Genomic DNA, 16,941 nt, shown 5'->3' on the forward strand with positions numbered 1-16,941 from the left:
AAGAGACATCACCATGACGGCAACAAGCAGAGACAGTGCACAGGGGCATGTAGCTAATTTCACACGCAGTTATTACGGCAATCAAACGGATAATGTACAAGGTTTTTAGTAAATCGCCTAGTTCAGGTTTAAATGCAGGCAACTAACCACCTGCAAAATTGCTGGATTAGTTCAACATAAAAGGTAAAAAAACGAAAGGATAAATTTAACCTCGTACTTCCTTCATTCCTAAATATACGTCTTTTCAGACCTTTTAATAAGAAACTACATACGAAGCAAAATTAATGAATCTACATTCTAAAATATGTATATATACATCTATATGTAGTCAAATAGTAAAATCTCTAGAAAGATTTATATTTAGGAACGGATGGAGTAGTTGTTAAAGTGTATATGCTGCCTTTTCTATCAGTTCGGACTTTTAATTGCGTTCGCTAGTGCATGAAGCTTAATATGTACTCCCTTCGTTCTAAAATAAATGTCTTTTAGTATTACTTTGTACTAGAGCTAGTACAAAGTTGAGACAGTTATTTTAGGACGGAAAGAGTATAAGAGTATAAAGTCTTGAATTCAAGTCCTGCTTTTCACAGTTTATCCAAAAATTGATGTTGCCTCTTTTGTCCATGTATAGGCCTCTTAAGTCACACCTCCGAGTATCCATGTGTTGATTTTTCATGTCGCACATGAGAGGGGTTATTGAAGTATATATGTGAATTATCTAACCTTTTTTCATCAATTCAGATTGTCGATTGCATTGGCTAACGCATGAACTTTAACATGGTACCAAGCAAAGTAGCTAGATGGCAAGTGTCAGCGGAAGACGGGATCAACCCAGAACAGATCGTTCTAGAGGAAGAAAAAAATTGGATTGTAAGAAAGAGTTGCAGCGTCCGAAGACCTAAACCTAAGCTCTACTCTAATACCATGAAAGCAACTTATCTCTATTAAAGACCCAATGGACATATATATTACACAAGATTTGAAGTAACCTAATGACTTCTAAACCAATACTAATACTCCCTCTATATACTAATATAAGAGTGTTTAGATTACTAAAGTAGTATTTTAAATGCTTTTATACTCCCTCTGTTTCAAAATAAGTGTCTTAAGCTTAGTACAATTTTGTATTAGAGCTAGTACAAAATTAAGACAGTTATTTTGGGACAGAGGGAGTATTAATTTACGGAGGGAGTACTTCCTAACAGCAAGAAAAAAAAAAAAGGATGCATCTTGCTGGATTACTTTAACCTCAGGGACCTCATCATGCAAGCAACCTAATACGCAACAAGCATGTACTGCCGTACGTAATAATCAACAAAAATAAAACTTGGAAGACATAATTCTAGAACACTTCTGAATATCAGTATATGCATCCAATGTAGAAACAGCTATAAAATATCAATTCTAATGTTTGGTCATTTCATTTGTACGAGTACGAAATGTCGATTGTGGATGCAGAATGTGAGTTCTTTGGGGCACTTTCGAACTCAATATCTACAGATTCTGCAAACACATGACTGACAGGCATTACAAAATGGAATCTAACTTGGTCCCCTCTTAAGATACAATCATCAAGTAAAATTGTAGAGTGGCAATTGTTCCCTCTCATCCAGAGGTCAAATCGAACAAAACTGGGTGCAGATTGTTTGGCAGTGACGGCTGAAATCAGTAGCGGTACACAGCTTCAAAAACTGTGTGAACAAACCCTCTGTTGAAAATTCTTTTGGATCAAAACCTATGTTGGCAACTGAAAGGGGGGAGGACGACTATGGTCGATTAAATGAAGAGTCGCCAACAGATTGTGTTGACAACAAATGGCTCACTACATGGCATCATGCACAATAACCCTTTGTGAGGTATTTCACGACTGTGCCATCCCTGCATTTAAGCAGGTTTATGATTTCGGTCGGCCAGCCGATTCTTCACCTGAATATATTGATAACAGAGAGAAGGACATGTTAGTTCAAATTCAAACAATGGGGTCACTGCATGATTTTAAGTTCAGATATATATTCGTTACATTGTTTGTGTTTCGGCCACCACTTTCTATATTCTCCAGACATTTTAGATTGCACTTTCTTTTAGACCAGGAGACATATTATTTAAAGAAAGTGGAATCTGAACATATTATTTAGATTCCACATGTCTTTGAATACAAATTAATCTCCTGTTCTAAACAGAAAAAATAAACCTTAGCTTCCTAAACCAAAGATAACATCTAAATGACGCAATCTACTTTAGAGCAGAGTACCATGCTCTGAGGATGGTTCATCCAGAGAGCCAGTGAGGCACAGATTTATGATGTAGATGAGGGGCAATCATCCGGGTTGACCCCACCAAGTGCAAACCGGTGATGCACATATATACATCTCGAGTTCACCCATTCAGCACTTCTCTGAAACCGTTTTGAATGGTTTCTCTAAATCTTATTCCGAATACCCCTTAGTGTAAGCTGGTCGGTCCCAACTCCTAAAATAGTTGTGCTACTCTCAAATGGCAGGATCTGTTAGTTTAAAGGATTTCCATAGGAATTCTGGAGGATTTAATCCTTATGAACTTTTCCTTTGTGGGTTGTTTGATTTGTAGGAATATAACCCATAGGACTTTAATTTTCACAGGAAAACTTTCATTGACTCGTACCTCCTGGAAAAATTCCTATTGTTCTTCTATGGTGTATTCAATCTTACAGGATTCAAAGCATACCACTGCAATCCTAGTATCCTATGTAACTTTTTCCTATCCCACATTTTGGGAATCCTACAAAACAAAGAGGCTCGCCCCTTTCCTGATTCAAGAAACTTCCTGTCCTCCTTTCTAATGTGCATAGGCTTGTACCCAAAAACCAAAAAGAAATAGTTTTATAATGCATAATCGAACTATAAAAATGCAGCAGTTTCGAGGGATGAAATTTTACCGCATTTACACACTTCAGCTGCTTTAAGACTTCAGCTGTATCTAATTCCTGCAGAAAACAATAATATTTCAAGAAATTAAAAGGCATCACTTTGAAGTAACATGTGTATCTACAATCAACTCTACAGCATTTCGGGACGTATAATAGGCTAACCGAACTTTGTGTACTAGTTGATGACAAGATACTAGCAGGATTTCCTGAACTATCTGGTATACATTGTATATTTAAAGCAGAAGCAGTTTCTAACGAGTATTCAAAATCTCGATTTATTACTGAAGTTTGGAGTGTTAAGAGTATGATGAAATGGACCTTAGTATTGCTATGGGCAAATTGTATATTCAAAGCAGAAGCAGTTTCTAACAAGTTTCAAAATCTTGATTTAATTACTGAAGTTTGGAGTGTTAAGAGTATGATGAAATGGACCTTAGTATTGCTATGGGCAAACAGGCCAGATATAGACAAAGTACATATACTCCAATAGAAGCAGAAGCAGTTTCTAACGAGTATTCAAAATCTTGATTTAATTACTGAAGTTTGGAGTGTTAAGAGTATGATGAAATGGACCTTAGTATTGCTATGGGCAAACAGGCCAGATATAGACAAAGTACATATGTACATATACTCCAATAGAAGCAGAAACAGTTTCAACATATGCACAGTATTACACTTGCCCCCCCCCTTTCCCCCCTCAAACTTATGCACAGTATTTCATGAAGTTTGGAGTGTTAGTATGATGAAATGGACCTTAGTATTGCTATGGGCAAACAGGGCAGATATAGACAAAGTACATATGTACATATACTCCAATAGAAGCAGAAGCAGTTTCATTGTACATATGTACTTTGTATATTCAAAATCTTGATTTATTACTGAAGTTTAGAGTGTTAAGAGTACATATGTCAAATGCACCAAGTACCTTTATGCACTTGATGAATCAAGTATTTCGACCCTTCTTATCCCACTTTGTTGTGGTTTATTTTAATGACATCTTGATCTATAGTAAGGATGAGGATGAACATTTTGATCACGTTCGGAAGGTGCTGGGAGTACTAATGGAAAACGAGCTCTACGTCAACTTGAAGAAATGTGTTTTCCTGCAAACACAACTTCTTTTCCTAGGATTTGTCATAGCATGTGACGGTATTCATGTTGGTGATTCTAAGGTAAGAAGTTTTCATAACCTTGCAACTTTTTGTAGGCGATTTATGAAGAATTGTAGCCTATCATGGCACCAATTACGAAAGGGAAGTTCCAATGGACAGAAGCGGTTGAAATTAGTTCAATGAGATCAAGCAAAAACAATCACAAGTTCATGTCTTGGTGCTACCTGATTTCAACAAACTTCTGGTTTGGAGTGTGATGCAAGTGGAGTAGGCATTGGAGTTGTTCTATCTCAAGAAAGGAAGCCCATTGCTTTCTTTAGTGAGAAGTTAAGCGAAGCTAGGCAGAAATGGAGTACATGTCAACAAGAATTGTATGTCGTCTCCAGAGCTTTAAAAACTTGGGAAGTCAATTTGTTGCCTAAAGAGATCATCGGTGTATAATCAATCCTTGAAGCATTTTAGAAATCAAAAGTATGTTTATCGCATGCTAGCAAGATGGGCATCATATCTGGAGAGGTTTAAATATCTCATTGTGCATAAACCTGGAGCAACTAAGCAGACCGCCCATGCTTTGGTTCGTCATGCATGTCTCTTGACTTCTTCTGGGGCTCAACTTCCAAGCATGGATCAAATAAAGGAGTAGTATGAGAATGACAAAGACTTTGAACACGTTTGGGTAAAGCACATCATGGACCAACCATTAGGTGATTACTATTTGGTGCAAGATGGCTATCTCTTCAAAAATGATCATTTGTGCATCCCAAGAAGTTCTCTACGTGGCAAACTGATTAGAGAGCTCCATTCAAGTGATCCTAGTGGCAATGTTGGAAGGGACAAGACTATCGCTAACCTGGATGCTTGTTACTTTTGGCCACAACTAAAGAGAGATACTGGAAGGTTTGTTCAACGGTGCCCCATATGTCAATATGTCAAACATGCAAAGACCAGGTCCAGCACACAGGATTATACATGCCTTTGCCTGTTCCTGTTGGTCCATGGGAGGAGGACATCTCTATGGACTTCGTCTTGGGTTTGCCAATAATGAGACAAGGGAGCAATGTTGTGGTTGTGGTTGTCGACGGGTTCTAAAATGGCTCATTTCATTCCATGCCGCAAGACACCGGAAGCTCATCAAGTGGCAAATCTATTCTTTCGAGAAGTGGTCAGACTTCATGGTGTTCCAAGGTCCTAGTCTCCGACCGTGATAGCAAGTTTCTTGTTGCATTTTGGCTCACTTTGTGGAAGTGATTCAATACTGAATTAAAAATTTCTAGTACTTTCCATCCTAAACAGATGGACAAACGAAAATGATGAACAATTGTTTGGGTAACCTGATCCGTTGCATTGTGGAGAAAGAAAGGGACAATGAGATTTGGCTTTATCTCTTGCAGAGTTCTCCTACAATAACTCCAAGCATAGGTCCACAGGAAGTATTCCTTTTTCCATTGTCTACACTAAAGTTCCAACACATGTGGTGGGCCAGGTGAAGCTACCATCAAAGGGAAACTCAAAATCAGCATTGTCCTTTGCTGATAATTACACAAAGTTATTTGAAGAAATTTGTGGTGTCTTGGAAGCACAAAATCAGAAATATAAACAACTTGCAGATTGCAAAAGGAGGCTGAAATCATTCCAAGTTGGTGATAAGGTGATGTTCCACCTCCGTAAAGAGAGACTGCATTTAGGTGTCAAAGGGAAGCTTAGGCAAGCGAAGGTATGGGCCCTTCTACATTACGAGGAAGATAATAATCCTTATGTGATAGATCTTCCAAGCGAGACAGGGATATCCAACAAATTCAATGCTGCGGACTTAACTATACCATCCAGAAGAAGCGCTCTATGAAGATAACTTGAGGTCCGGTTTCAAACAACCAGGGAGAATGAGGAGGAACAATTTCGCGCGCGCGGGGGGGACATATGTCAAATCTGTTTGGCTACTTCTCGATACTTTTACTTTAGTCCCTATCTCTCTAGAGTGTTCAAGCTATGAATAGAATGGTGAATGTTAATTAATGTTTTCTAGAGTGTTCTAGCTATAAGTAGAAGTGAGATGTGAAGGCTTCCCAAAGCCCTATATATAGAGGTACTCACCTCTAGTTTGTAACCAGCGATGTACCCCACTACCTATGAGTAGAATGTAACTTGGTGTTCTTATCTAAGATCTTGGACTAGATCTTGTGCTCTAGGAGTTTTGAATTGAACCCTTGCTGCCATATAGGCCTATATTCGCCTGTAGAGCGACATCTAACGCAACACATTGAAGTAGTTCCTTCAACACTTGTGTAGTACACTTCGTAGCAAGGTGGAGTTGCTCCTCCACAACCTTATGCTGCTTCAGTAACATACAGAGCCACACTCTGGAGGTGACTATAACCAGGAGGTGTTCCAAAGGGACGCTCAAAAGGGTTTGACAGAAGAGGGTTGATGGTTGATGAGAAAAACAGTTGTGGAGACAACATCAGCCCAAAGACGAGGCCCAAGGTGAGATGAAATCGTAAGAGCTCGAGCTGTCTCAAGAACATGACGATGCTTGCGTTCAGCAACACCTTCTGAGCATGAGCACTTCGACAAAAGAACTGAGGAATCATCAATAAATATCACATGGTAGGAATGACCCCCTTTCGAAACAAAGGGAGCCCGGCCCCATACATCAGAGTGAACAAAAGATCAAAAGGGCATTGTGACTCAGAATCACTAGATGAATTGGGGAGTTGCGATTGTTAGTTTGCAGCCTGTACAGTGTAGAGCAGTGTCTCCAGAAACAGAACCTAATACACCGCTTCCTACACGACAGATAGCCTAGAACCCGAGAGATGACATAACCGATGATGTCACTGAACATAAGAAGTGGTGGATGCAACGGCTGAATCAGAGGCGGTGGAGCTGGTCGACTAGTTGGCAGAGGAAGTCGAAGGAAGGCACAACCAATCAAGTTCACATAGGCCCCGAGAGTCACGTCGCCTAAGACCGGTCTCCACCAGAAAGCCCTATGCGCAGGTCTTGAGCACGACAAGAGTCAGATTTAGGAATAATACAACAATCATGATCAACGATTTGACCGGCTGGCATAAGCTGCATAGTCAATTGGGGAACATAAGAAATAGTGAGAACAATGAAGTACAAAAAGTGTCGTGTCCAACAACGGGAAACGAGGTGCCATCGGCTGTGTGAACACAGAGACATGCTTCAAGAGGACTGAGTCCGGTGAGACATGAAGAGTCCGGTGTCATGTGAAAGGAAGCACCAGTCGAGAAACCATGGAGATGATATACCAGGAGTGATGCGGAGCATCCTATGGAAATCAGCATGTGAAGAGTCCCTTTGCGAAGTGACAGGTGTGACATTTACTTCATACATACAAAGGGTCATGCATGTAGCCTTAATATGTTTTCTAGCACTTAATTAGGCCCTCTTTGGTTGATGTGAATGGCAAGATAAGTCTAAAACCGGAGAGGAGGGAATAATTAGTATGTATAGGGTGAAAGATTTCATAATTCCATTGAGTGCACAAAAATTATATGAGAAATATCATTGTATGTGGACATGAAACATATTTGCAAGGTATATGTGAGTCTTTGTAAGTTTAGCACCATGTTGGGCCAATCAAGCAACACTGATATAAATTTTGTCTAGAAGGATGGTTACTGACGTTTAGTCATTTTTTTCCCATCAATTTGTTCTGTTTCACAGTGTTTACTCCTAGTCTTCTTGCAAGTTCATTTCTGTGTCAAATATAGCTAGTCGACATGTCTATCAGATAAGATGGTTATAATGTGAATATACCTAGATGAAGATGATATGATACTGTTTTACAGGTCATGCGGATGAAGATATGTTCCACTGGCATGCAACAATAATGGGCCCACCGACAGCCCATATTCTGGTGGAGTTTTCCTAGTTACTATCATCTTCCCTCTTGATTATCCTTTCAAACCACCAAAGGTACTTGGCACTAGCCTAACTGTCACTTGTTTCTCTGTATTTCTTCAGTTTCATATATATTTTGTAAATTTTGAACTGTATATGCCTGAGATCATTTCACAATTCACATCTAAGAATGGAAATCTGACAGATAGGTTCATTTCTGTTTGTGTTCGTAACACACAATTTTATTTAGTTCATTGGCTCGGTTTATCTTTTTTCGCTTTCTTTTCTTGTCTTTTATAAAGCCTCAATGGGTTTTAAATGTGCGGTAGCTTTAAAAATCCATATTAATAAGTACTATGCAATAGTTTAATGGTCAGATGTGAATCTTCTCCTTTACACGTGTCTACTTGTGCCCTTCCGAGGATGTATACTACTTGACCCTCCTACCTCATGCATACATAGGTGTGAGCAGAGGGTTCGTACATGGCGAGGAGTGCAAGCACAAGAGAATGACTACACCATCCACGAGGGAATAATGGAAGCGACGACGGAAGAAGGAAGAAGAAGTTGGAAGTGTTGCTGAGCTACAGTGGCTGGACATCCGACACCTGTGTTAGAGTTATAATATAAGTCATGTACCCTTTTGTATTTATCCCAATATATAAGGGGTTTCCTGCATATAGTCCATCACCTGTACATGTATATATACCGGCCTATGGCCTCATGGAATACAAGTTGCATATTCCTAACAACCTGCAGATATGAGAAGAAGCAGCGCCCCGAGTAGCCGAAGTGCATCAGCGGCAGGACATCCGGCACTACGTCGACGGGCCGGACATCTGGCCACCTGCTGGAAATCCAGCAAAGGGCAACAGAAGCTAGAGCAGCTCGACTGGACATCTGGCACCCCAACAAAGTCCCGGACGTCCAGCATGCCTTCGCATACTTTGGGCCTCCGCACACTTTACCCTTTCACCCTCACTTACCCCTTCGTGCCTTGGACTATGTATAGCCCCCCTCCTCATTTCTAGGGTTAGCTATGAATAGAACAAAAATCATAGAGCTTAGCTCATGTACCTCCCCTTGCGGGATTCCTCTTAGGAGTAGATCCATGAGTGGATGCAAGGCCTCCTAGAGAGAAGACTCCAAGGAGTACAAGACCCCTACATGGGAAGATTCCCCCATGGAATTCAAGACCTGTCTCTCCTAGAGATTTGGATGAACTACCTTTGCATCTTTATTTCCCTTGTTCATGGATCTTGATGCATCCCATGTATTGCTTGTGATTTGAGGAATACTTGGTGTGGATCTTGTCCAATAGTGTTTCCTCTTGTATTTATCCACGTTTCTCTCCGTGTTCTTCGTGTTCCTCCTCGAATCCACCTCCAATTCGTGAAGATTGGCCACATAGGGTCTCTACCCTACATCAAGGAGGTGGTGGTGGGGAACCAGAACCAATAGAAGCAGACACGTATGGCAAGGACGAGGCAGAGGCAACCAGTCGACGAAACAAATCAATAATCTCCTGCTTAGTGGGGGAGATCTGTTGAGGGCCTGACTGAGAAGAGTTGATAGGAGGGGTCCTGGATGGGGATCGAGAAGGGGAGGGGCAGGCCATGCCTAGGGCAGCTCGAACCCAGGGGTGGCAGCTAGGAAACCCTATCATGTCTAATATCATGTTAGACTTGTGATGAAATGGGCCTTAGTATTGCTATGGGCCAAACAGGCCAGATATATACAAGGTACATATGCACATTTAGCCCATGGAAGGGAATAACTACGCAACACAATTACACTTGACATGGAGAACATACTAGTTCAAGCCAATATACGCAAAATGCATACATGTATTTTTGTTCCCAACAGAAATTCAAGAAACTTCATCCAAAGTGTTTTAGTGATAAGAGATAAATATAGAAAGTATGCAATATATGCATAAATACTTCAATTTGTATAGCAATAAGAAAATATGTAAACTCTAAATGTTGTTCAATACAATCGCAGCCACAAAAATAGTGGAAGCATGGTGGTGTGCTTTGTTAGAAAAGCAACTTATCTTTATTGAAGGCCCAAGGGGTATATATATATTACACAAGACTTGAGGTGCAAGGAAAGTAAACATAGACTAATAAGGACTCCTAGACCAATACTAATACTTCCTACCCCCTCCCCTCTCAAATGCAAAGCGTATGCAATAGCATTACATTTGAAGAAGTGCAATAAAAAAATTGATAATCCAAATCCGCGTCTTGAGAGGGTCGTCGTAGCATGAAGAGTCTTCAAAACTTGTCGAGTCGCCTAAGGGGATAATGAAGAGATGGCACATCAGAGGAAGACACCACATCAATAGTAGATACAAGAGAAGTATCAAGAGAAGATGGGTTGTCAAGGGATGATGGCACATCAAGAGAATGAAGCATTGCTTAAAGAATCATGGCCCATGAAAACCTACGGCGAAAGAAGCTCGGCGGCAAGAGAATAGGCTTAGATCAACAATGCAAAGAGAGGCCACATAAATCCTATTGAGAGGACAATGACCAGAAAAAGGCTGACGGACAAACGCTTGGTGGACTCGTATGACATGAGAAAACACAAAATATCAACGAAATTGGTGAACGCAGCGGAAAATATAGAAAATTAAGAAGTTAAAAAGCACACACGAACTACATATGATGAACGGAAGAAAAATCATGGTGCCGAGGGCCAAGTCCAAGCATAGCTCCCGTGTTGTGCTCCTGGCTGTGAAGAGGGTGGTCTCTCTGAGATAGAAGAGTCAACAGCAAGACCTACAGAACCTGGTGAAGAAGAACCCGAAGCTGCAAGAAGACGCTTAAGTTGCACAATATCCTGCTCAATGAGGGACACCGCTGAAGGGGTCGGGATAAAAGCACAAGTCCCTGAAGATGTGCGCCCTTGGCGCATGTGCCGCTTCTTCAGGAAGCACTCAGGCTCGGCATGACCATCCTTGTTGCAGTAGCTGCAGTGAGAACGAGAACGGCCCTCACCGGTAGGAGAAGTGGGCAGGAGCGGCAGAGCACTTCAGCGTGAAAGAGGTGGTGTCGCAGAAGCGCGAGCAGCAAGCACAGAGGGAACTTCAAGTAAACCAACACCACGTACGCGAGTCTCTTTAGCCCGAATCTCAGAAAGCGCCTCCATAAGAGTAATACGGCCACGAGTAAACAACTGAGCGCGTTGTGGCCCAAATTCCGGACGAAGTCGAGACAACAACTCGTAGACGCGATGAAACTCCAAGTCAGCCCGCACAGCTTGGCAACCCTGACAAGTACGACAACCAGCGGTGCGAAGAGAGTCAAGCTGGCGCCAAATGACAGAACTCTGTGCGTAGAAATCATCAACAATGGAGTCACCCTACTGAAGAGCATGCTCCTGACGAACCACCGACAGATATAAGGCATCACCGGAGGGCTCATAGCGCTGGCAAAAACAAGTCCACATGGCAAATGCGGTAGCAAGGCCCATAAACTGATAAATTGAGGCAAAACACTAAAAGTGAGAACAGCTGCAGCACGAGCATCATCATCAGACCACTGAGTGTAAGCAGATAGAGCATCACGATAAAAGTGAAGAGCCTCCTCATAGATTAAAACCTGTTGCTCATAAGCATGAGTTGCAGACTGATCGGCAAGCTTAGCGGCATCCTTAGCAGCCTGAGGAGCATTCGCAGCAAGGGGCGATGATGTTGGCGGAGTAGGAGCCACAGGAGGAACCGGGCGCGGCGGACAAGAGACCTCGCCAGATAGAACACCCCAGAGACTAATGCCACGCATATGAATGCGGAAGAAGCCAACAAACTCACTGTAGTTTGTACCATCAAAAACCACTGGATAGCGGGGAACGACGACATAGCCCGACGACATCGTGCCTGTATTTTTTTTTACTCAAGGCAAACCAGCTGCAGATGGAAGCAACAACACCCGTACTAGACACCCAACAAAGTCAGTCGTGTCCAAAATCGTCGGGGGAGATCCTTGTCCGTTGCCTGTAATCCTGTTGGAGACGAGACACCGCGATCTGCTGCAAGATCCAGCTGGAAGCGGTGGAACACGACTGACGAGACGCTGGCAAATATGAACAAAGCAGCCAGGGAATCAACGAGGCATAAGCACGCTGACGGGACGCCTGCGAATCTAAGTGGAGCTAGGCACGTAGCAGAGCTCGGGCGAGCGGCTGACTAGAACCGGGCATACGCCACACGCGGCTGGAGACTTGCAACCAAGGCACGGCCAGAAGAAGATAAGCTAGCAGAAAAGTTAGCAGCAGCTAGACGTGAGGAGATCACGTTCGCGAGAAGATAGGATCGAAGAAAAATACAAGAACAATATGGAATCGATCTGTACGAGCATGAGTTGCGGCGTGCGAGAAAAAAATAACCTAAGCTCTGATACCATGTTAGAAAAGCAACTTATCTTTATTGAAGGCCCAAGGGGCATATATATATTACACAAGACTTGAGGTGCAAGGAAAGTAAACATAGACTAATAAGGACTCCTAGACCAATACTAATACTTCCTAACATGCTTAATTATTGGCCTCTTTTGCTCTAGAATTGTAAGGAAAGGAAGTATTGTACAGCATGTTTAAGAACAAGGCAGCCGCTAGAGCATCCTTGAAAAAGTAGAGTGCCTTCTAATAATAAAATCATTACACGAAATACAGTGGAACTACAGACGTATAATTTTCTTTGTGGAAGTAATTTGCAATGAGTTAAGTAATAATTTACAATATCACAAACCTAAAACAAGTATAGAGACTATAGACTAAGAACTTAAAGTTGTTCTTCTGAAGATACTTTCAATCGTTAAAATATCCGTTACATACAACAGGTTGATGACATTTTGGATCCTACATGCAAAATAGTTATACCTTTAACTCCCGATGACACTATACAAGTCTAGGATTGGTGATGAATGACTTCTTAACTACATAAATAAAGAATATTCGTTTGTCAATATGTTTGTAATTTCTTATATATCCTAGGAACTAAGACAATATTGTGCAGTAACAGCTTAGAATTTACATCACGGTAGCTGCCACTAAGCATTATACATTACTTCAAAATCAAGAAAAAGTTACCTGTGGAACAGCACAATCAGCATGAGCTGGATCCCAGAGAAGACAACAAAAACAATCCCAATCATCTGATTGACCAACAGATAGGGGCGCCCTACAGGAGATCACAAGGGAAAAATTATAAGAGATATCTCCAAAGATACAGAAGATATGAACAAGGGACAGTTAGAGGCGCCCTAGAGGAGATCACAAGGGAAAAATTGTAAGAGATATCTCCAAAGATACAGAAGATATGAACAAGGGAAAGCGAAACTTGTTAATTTTGTGTCAAATATGTGTACGGGATAGCAGTTGGACTTGGTATAAGCGAGGAGTTAGGTGTTGTAGTCTAACAATTGTAACCTGGGCCTAATATATAAAGGCACCACAGGGTAACCAAAACAGCATAGCCAAAATAGATAGGTTTAAACACAAGATCGCAAGAGGGACGGACAGGCCACGCATGGCAGGGGCAGCTAGACCAGCCGTGGCGGGTAATCAGAACCTCGGCAAACTTCGTCTTTTTGTGTATCTCGATTTAATACAACGCGGAGGAATGCCCCAGCAATCGCTCCTGAGATGTAGACTTCTGCCAAAATCTGTCATCAAACATCGTTCCCCATCGTTTACTTTCTAAAATGTTCTTGGAAGACCAAACATTATGAGTCTGACAACTAATCTTGACTAGTTGTGGACTAGTCTAGTAGTCTCGATCTGATTATCAGCTAGGTTCTTCATGTAGGCTAGCTGTGTGAGTCGAGAAGTGGAGCGACTAGTCGACGTGTTTGAGTCGATCTGGCTGAATTTGAAGGGATAAGTGAGCAGCATGCTGAAGGGAAAAATTGCAACCCTAGCTTTTCAGGCTCCTCCACAACGAGCCGATCTGACTGAATTTGAAGGGATAGGTGAGCAGTCCACGGACGGGAAAAATTGCAACCCTAGCTTTTCAGGTTCCTCCACAACGAGTCGCCTCACCTGGGAGCAGGCCGCCACCGGTCTCCTCTTCCTCTGCTCGATCCGCCCCTCTGCTATTGTGCTCCTCCCTTGTTGTCCTCCTCTGTTGCTATGCTCCTCCCCTGGATCCGCCCCTCTGCCGCTGTGTTCCTCCTGGATCCGTCGATTATGGCAAGCAAACACTCCTCTGCTGTTGTAGCAAGTAATTTCTTCCTTCACTCCCTTCCTTCTTGGGTTTGATTTCTCCCCTGCAGCCCTGGCCATTGGATATTACAATTGCCTAGCCTCAGGTTTTTCATTCACTTCCCATGCATTCAATTTTTATTGTGTACTATACGATACTATATAATATGGGCCATATCCATTCCCCCCCCCCCCTAACTTTGTCCCGACCAGCCATATCCATTCCCCCCCCCCCTAACTTTGTCCCGACCTCATCTTTACCCCTAGAAAAAACAGTGCTCAACTATACCCCTCTTCCGTTAGATGGCAAAATACCGCGCCGTTTCCGTCCGGTCAAGGGCCTTTGACCGTCTTCGAACCATTCTCTGGACATTTTTACCATTGATCTATGTGTCACTTACAGGTGGGACCTGTAACTTGTTTAGACAAAGCAATTAGGTCCCTACAACTTTGAAAACAAAAGCAATCAGGTCCCTATATCATTTTTAGAAAAAGCAATCGGGTCCCTATAATTTTTTGGAAAAAAGCAATCGGGTCCTTGTGGACATGGCGGCGCCGGCCATGGTGGTGGTCGGCCGTGCTGTTGTTGCTTGCAGCCATTGCTACTTGCCGCACAGCTGCTTGCACCGCTAGTTATCGCTGCTACTAGCGCCGCCTGCTACCGCTGCTGCTTGCTGTCGAGCCGCCGTTGTAGCTTGCGCCGCCGCAGCACTGCTGCTTGCCGCCGCTACTGCCTGTTGCTGCTGCCTGCGCCGCTGGCCGCTGCTGCTTGCGCTACCGTCAAACTGTTGCTTGTCGTCATGCTGCTGTTGCAGCTTACGCCGTCGTCGTACTGCTGCTTGGCGCCGCTGCTGCCTGTTGCTGCCTGCTGCTCTGGCGACGCCCCCTGCCGTCGCCGCGCTGCTGCTTTTGAGAGAGCTCGCTGGAGGGGTCCGGAGAGAAAGAGCTCGCTGGAGGAGACGGAAGAGAGAGCTCGCCGGAGAGATTGAGAGGAAAGAGAGAATTTTTCTTTTTCTTTTTGTTGGGTCCCATAAGTGGTAGAGATGTGAGAGAGTTTTTTCTTTTTTTTACTTTCTTCGGAAGGGTCCCACCTGTAAGTGACTTAGGAAGCGAGGGGTACAAATGTCCAGGGAACATATCATTGACCGTCAAAGGTCGTTGACTAGACAGAAACAGCACGGAAGGGTATTTCCATAATGGCACCTAACGGAAGAGGAGTATAGTTGAGCACTGTTTTTATTTAGGGGTAAAGATGAGGTTGGGACAAAGTTAGGGCGGGTGTAAATATCCCATATAATATATGCTACATACTACGTATTTATCATGTCGACTAGTCCGGCAATAGTCTAGAGTAGTCACAATAAGTCTATGAGTCTCAATCTCGGCTTGACTCATCGACTCGTAATTCTTGTGGAAGACCCAACGTCTATTTCTAACAAAACTTATGTGAGGTTCAGATCTTAAGGTGTGACAGCCCCAGTGCACCCCTTCCTATTATGTAACCTTTCCTTGTATGGCAACCTTGGATTGTTAATGAGATGGATGTGAGACTTAATGGTGTCATCATTTCATGTGCTTCATGCATCATGCATAGCATCATATTATTGGGATTTTTATCCCCATGCCCCTGGTTCCTTAGTCATACTCAGTTTTCCCCACACGCTCATTTTGGGTAGGATTTTTATTCCCATGCCCCTGGTCTTCTTGGTTTTGATCCTTGTGTTGTTGTGTCACCTTGGTGGGATATGTGAGTACATGTGTGAGGTTGATCTTGGCATGAGAGTGGGTGCAACAAGTGCATCTCAAAAAACCCTTGTTGCACCATAGCACCTTAAAACCCTCTCTCTTCCAATTATTTGGGCTGTTTGAAAGTTTCAGTTTTGTCCAAATAAAAATGTTCACCTTCTTTTAAAAATCCTATTGTTAATTGTGGAGGCAGCCTCTGGTTCTATTTTTGTGTTTTTCCTTTTGTTTTTATTTTAAACAGAGACATTTTCAAATAAAAACCATTTATTTTCTTTACTCAAAATGCCCATCCATTTTTATAAATAGGTGGAACCTTTTAGAAACTTAGTTTTATTTTTATTTTATTCTTTACCTCTTTTCCCACCCTGGTTTGTATTTCACAGGTTGTTGGTTTTACTTTAAAAGAAACCCCAGGTATTTCTTTCCTCTGAGTGAGAGAGAGGCAGCCAAGCCAGTAGCCCTTTTCGGCCCATCCTGGAGTTTTCCCTGAGAGAGAGAAAGAGGCCCAGAAGAGTGGTCGGTCCGGCCCACCCCACGACCGTCTTCCTCCTCGCGACTACGTCACCCCTGTACGACCTCCTCCTCCACCGCCGATGCTCTCCAACCCTCATCAGACGGCCAGGAACGCGTGGACTGGGATATTTAGGAGCCCCAGCCCCTCTCCAGCCCTAACCCTCTCCGTTTCCCTCCTCCCTTCCTCCCTAGCGCCGTCGGGGCAGCCCCCGAGCACCACCGCAGTGCCATGACCGGCGCGTGCTCAATCTCGTTGCCGACGTAGAGGCCGTCCCCCTTCCTCCCCGACCCTGCCAGGAGCACGCGGGCGTCCGTGGGGATCCATCCCCGCGGAGATCAACCGCGGAGACAGACACCGTCGCCGTCCACGACGTCATCTGCTTCGGGCACCGGCGAGCAATAGCAGAGAGCAGCAGGCCGTCGTCACCACCCCCTCCCTGCGTACGACCTCCTCATCCGCAGCCTCCGCGCGTCCCCTCTGTAAGTGTGCCTTCTGCCTCTCTTAGTTGTGCCGAAAGGTGGTAGCCGTTGGCGTTGCTCTGTCGAGTAGCAGCAGCAGTAGGTAGTTGGAGCAGCAGCAACAACTTCGAC

At 43.3% G+C, this 16,941-nt stretch overlaps 1 protein-coding gene across 3 annotated transcripts in view; it reads right to left on the bottom strand.

The window, feature by feature from the left end:
* Positions 1-1,337: 1,337 nt before the first annotated feature.
* Positions 1,338-16,941, bottom strand: part of LOC123448341 — a 57,380-nt gene continuing 41,776 nt past the window's right edge. For all 3 annotated transcript variants that reach the window (XM_045125180.1, XM_045125181.1, XM_045125182.1), the window contains exons 7-9: positions 12,979-13,069; positions 2,915-2,962; positions 1,338-1,926 (exon numbers count right to left, since the gene is read on the bottom strand). In XM_045125180.1, the coding sequence (XP_044981115.1) occupies positions 1,885-1,926; positions 2,915-2,962; positions 12,979-13,069 (181 nt within the window). In that variant the 3' untranslated portion in view covers positions 1,338-1,884. The remainder of the gene's footprint in view (positions 1,927-2,914; positions 2,963-12,978; positions 13,070-16,941) is intronic.

This window comes from Hordeum vulgare, chromosome 4H (assembly GCF_904849725.1).
Source record: "Hordeum vulgare subsp. vulgare chromosome 4H, MorexV3_pseudomolecules_assembly, whole genome shotgun sequence".
Lineage (NCBI taxonomy): Eukaryota > Viridiplantae > Streptophyta > Magnoliopsida > Poales > Poaceae > Hordeum > Hordeum vulgare.